General features: G+C 42.4%; 1 protein-coding gene across 1 annotated transcript in view; it reads right to left on the bottom strand.

The window, feature by feature from the left end:
• LOC144972271 (uncharacterized) overlaps positions 1 to 2,500 on the bottom strand; it is an 8,281-nt gene that overhangs the window by 2,424 nt on the left and 3,357 nt on the right. The window contains exon 2 of the mRNA XM_078913345.1: positions 913 to 2,196. Coding sequence (XP_078769471.1) covers positions 913 to 2,196 — 1,284 coding nt within the window. The remainder of the gene's footprint in view (positions 1 to 912; positions 2,197 to 2,500) is intronic.

The raw sequence follows: 2,500 nt of genomic DNA, 5'->3' as shown, positions 1-2,500 counted from the left end.
ATCGTGTGTTCGTGCTTGAGTGTATTATGTGTGGCTGTAAATAGGATTCAGTAGTCTGATGTCACGCCGCCCGGCAACGGCGGCCATCTTGGTTCTAAACAAAGAAAATCATTACTTTTTATTCTTCATGCTGGCTAGAACTTTTCATATGCCTTGTGATCAGAATGTGTAAAAGTAAAAAAAATGACCTAATTTATGGGGTTTATTTTCCTCTGGATACGCGTTTATGCTCGCCAGAGAAATATTTCATACGGGCGTCCGCCATTGTTCCGATAGTTTAGAACCAGTGTTACTAAATTACCATGCGTCATTAGGAAGGAAGTGTTGAAGAGTATTAAAATCCGTGCACCTATATCACTCCGATACAATAACGATATGAAACAGTGGGGCATTAATATCTATCTATATACCTATATAAAATATAAATGGATTCACTCACTTATATTGCTGAAACATGTTTCTGTGGCTGTGAGTGAATCGATTTATATTTTATATTAGCTCTAACTAACGTTATTGAGCACTCTCGTGCCTTAAGTGCCCACCAACACTCATATATACCTATATATATATAAATATAACTAAAACTAAAACAATCATAATTTCTAAATATTTTCATTTCAAAATCATTTTTAGGTCGACATAATACCTTTTTGGGGGTCCCGATAGCTCAGTTGATAGAGCACTCACTTCACACGCAAAGGGACCGTTATCGATTCCGGGTGCAGTCGAGATTTTTTCTCTGACCCCCCCCCCCCTGTCCACCCAATTGCTAATGTCTGTTTTACGCTATAGAAACCGGGAAAAACTCCGGCTTCATGGGCCGAATGGCTCTGAAGGACTACAGTTAATACCATTTTGAGGCAGTGGGTTGCAAATGATTTGTTTCCGAAATTAAGAGGGAATGAAACATACCAGATCGTACGACCAATGACTCGATGCCCCCCGACCCACTCTTTCCATAGTTGGTGCCAGCTCCCCAATGACGAAACTTTCTCCCTTCTATCACCGCTCCCATAGCCATGTAAATAGGGGCTCCGCTACTTCCAGGACAAGTCGGTATGGTGTAAGCCAGATAGCTCCCAGGCAGAAGGTTGTGATCTGTGTAAAACTCAGCTTCTGGTGGTAAAAACACTTCAGTGCCATCTTCCAGATGAAATCTTGTACCTTTTGGTAAGGTAAAGTTTAAACTTCCTGGCCATTCGTATTGAAAAGCAAACTTGGCATCCTCAGGTAAGGTGAAGGTCATCCTTCTTGGGAGAAAAGAAAATTCAGCGCCGGGTTTGAGATTTAATAATGTCGCACAATGGTCATTCAGATCTCTTGTTGACCATGGTAGGAGAGGCAGGCGACACTTGCTCATATGATTAAACGCCAAAGCTTTTCCAGGCGAATGTATCCAATTTACAGGACAAAATAAGTAGAGGAACTGGCCCAAAGTGACTTTTTTGGCACCCCCACGTGGATGAGATATGATAAAACCCAAAGTGAACCGTTCACTCCTCCCCTCAAGAGGGCCTGGCTCAGACTCGTGAGGTTTCGACTCATGAGGCGATTGAAGGGAACGAAATTTGTCGATTATATCTTTGTCGTGTGTGACGCATATAACATCCACCTTATCGGTTTTATACATGGAGTCCAGACATCGGAATCTTTCAAAACCGATCCCGTAGAGTATTTTGATTACGTTTTGTAGACGATCCTCCTCCGAGTCGTAGAAACATTCAATGACTGAGGACTTGGCTTCAGTCTCGTCAAAAACGACGTGTAAGGCAGTGGCTACTTTGAAAATCCAATGCTCGCTCATCTTAGCGTCTGTAACCTTCTCTTGACATTGGGGACACGGGCAGGGTTCCTTCACGTGTTTACACGATCCCACATTCAACGACCCTGTTCCGGTTATCCTAATATGTTTGTTGCCTCTGTACTCACTGTAAGGGTACGGGCCAGAAGAGATGGGGCACCTGTCAGGTCGGTCTTTGCTAATACCACGTACGAGAATTTTTACAATAAAATTTGCGTAGTATCGAATCCATTCAACAGTTTCCTTGGGATCCCCAGCATATTCTTTCGGCACGTGATCAGGGGTCAAGGTCGAGACGGGGATGAACTCCCGGGGGTCGGGATCCTTTTTACAGTTGGTCTGAGCGGAGGTCTGATCTTCATTGCCTTCGAAGAAGACATGACATTCTGGATTGGCTGTTGGTAAATGGTAAATTTAAGATGTTAGTAACTTTTTAAAAAGCAGTTTTCGCCTAAGCCCCGAGGCCCTTTTACAATAAGGCGTCGATGATGAGATGATGAGGATATGGTGGTTATGATGGTAGATTTGATGATGATGATGATTATGATAATAATGATGATAATGATATTGATGATAATGCTGCTGCTGCTGCTTCTGATGATGATGATGATGATGATGATGATGATGATGATGATGATGATGATGGTTTTGATGATTTTATTTTCTATTTCATTTCTTTATCAACACCCCCCCCCTCTC

Source organism: Berghia stephanieae, chromosome 5 (genome assembly GCF_034508935.2).
Source record: "Berghia stephanieae isolate SIO BIC M18660-M18661 chromosome 5, UCSD_Bste_1.3, whole genome shotgun sequence".
NCBI lineage: Eukaryota > Metazoa > Mollusca > Gastropoda > Nudibranchia > Aeolidiidae > Berghia > Berghia stephanieae.
Note: the sequence above shows the minus strand (reverse complement) of the source record. Positions and strands in the feature narration are given on the sequence as shown.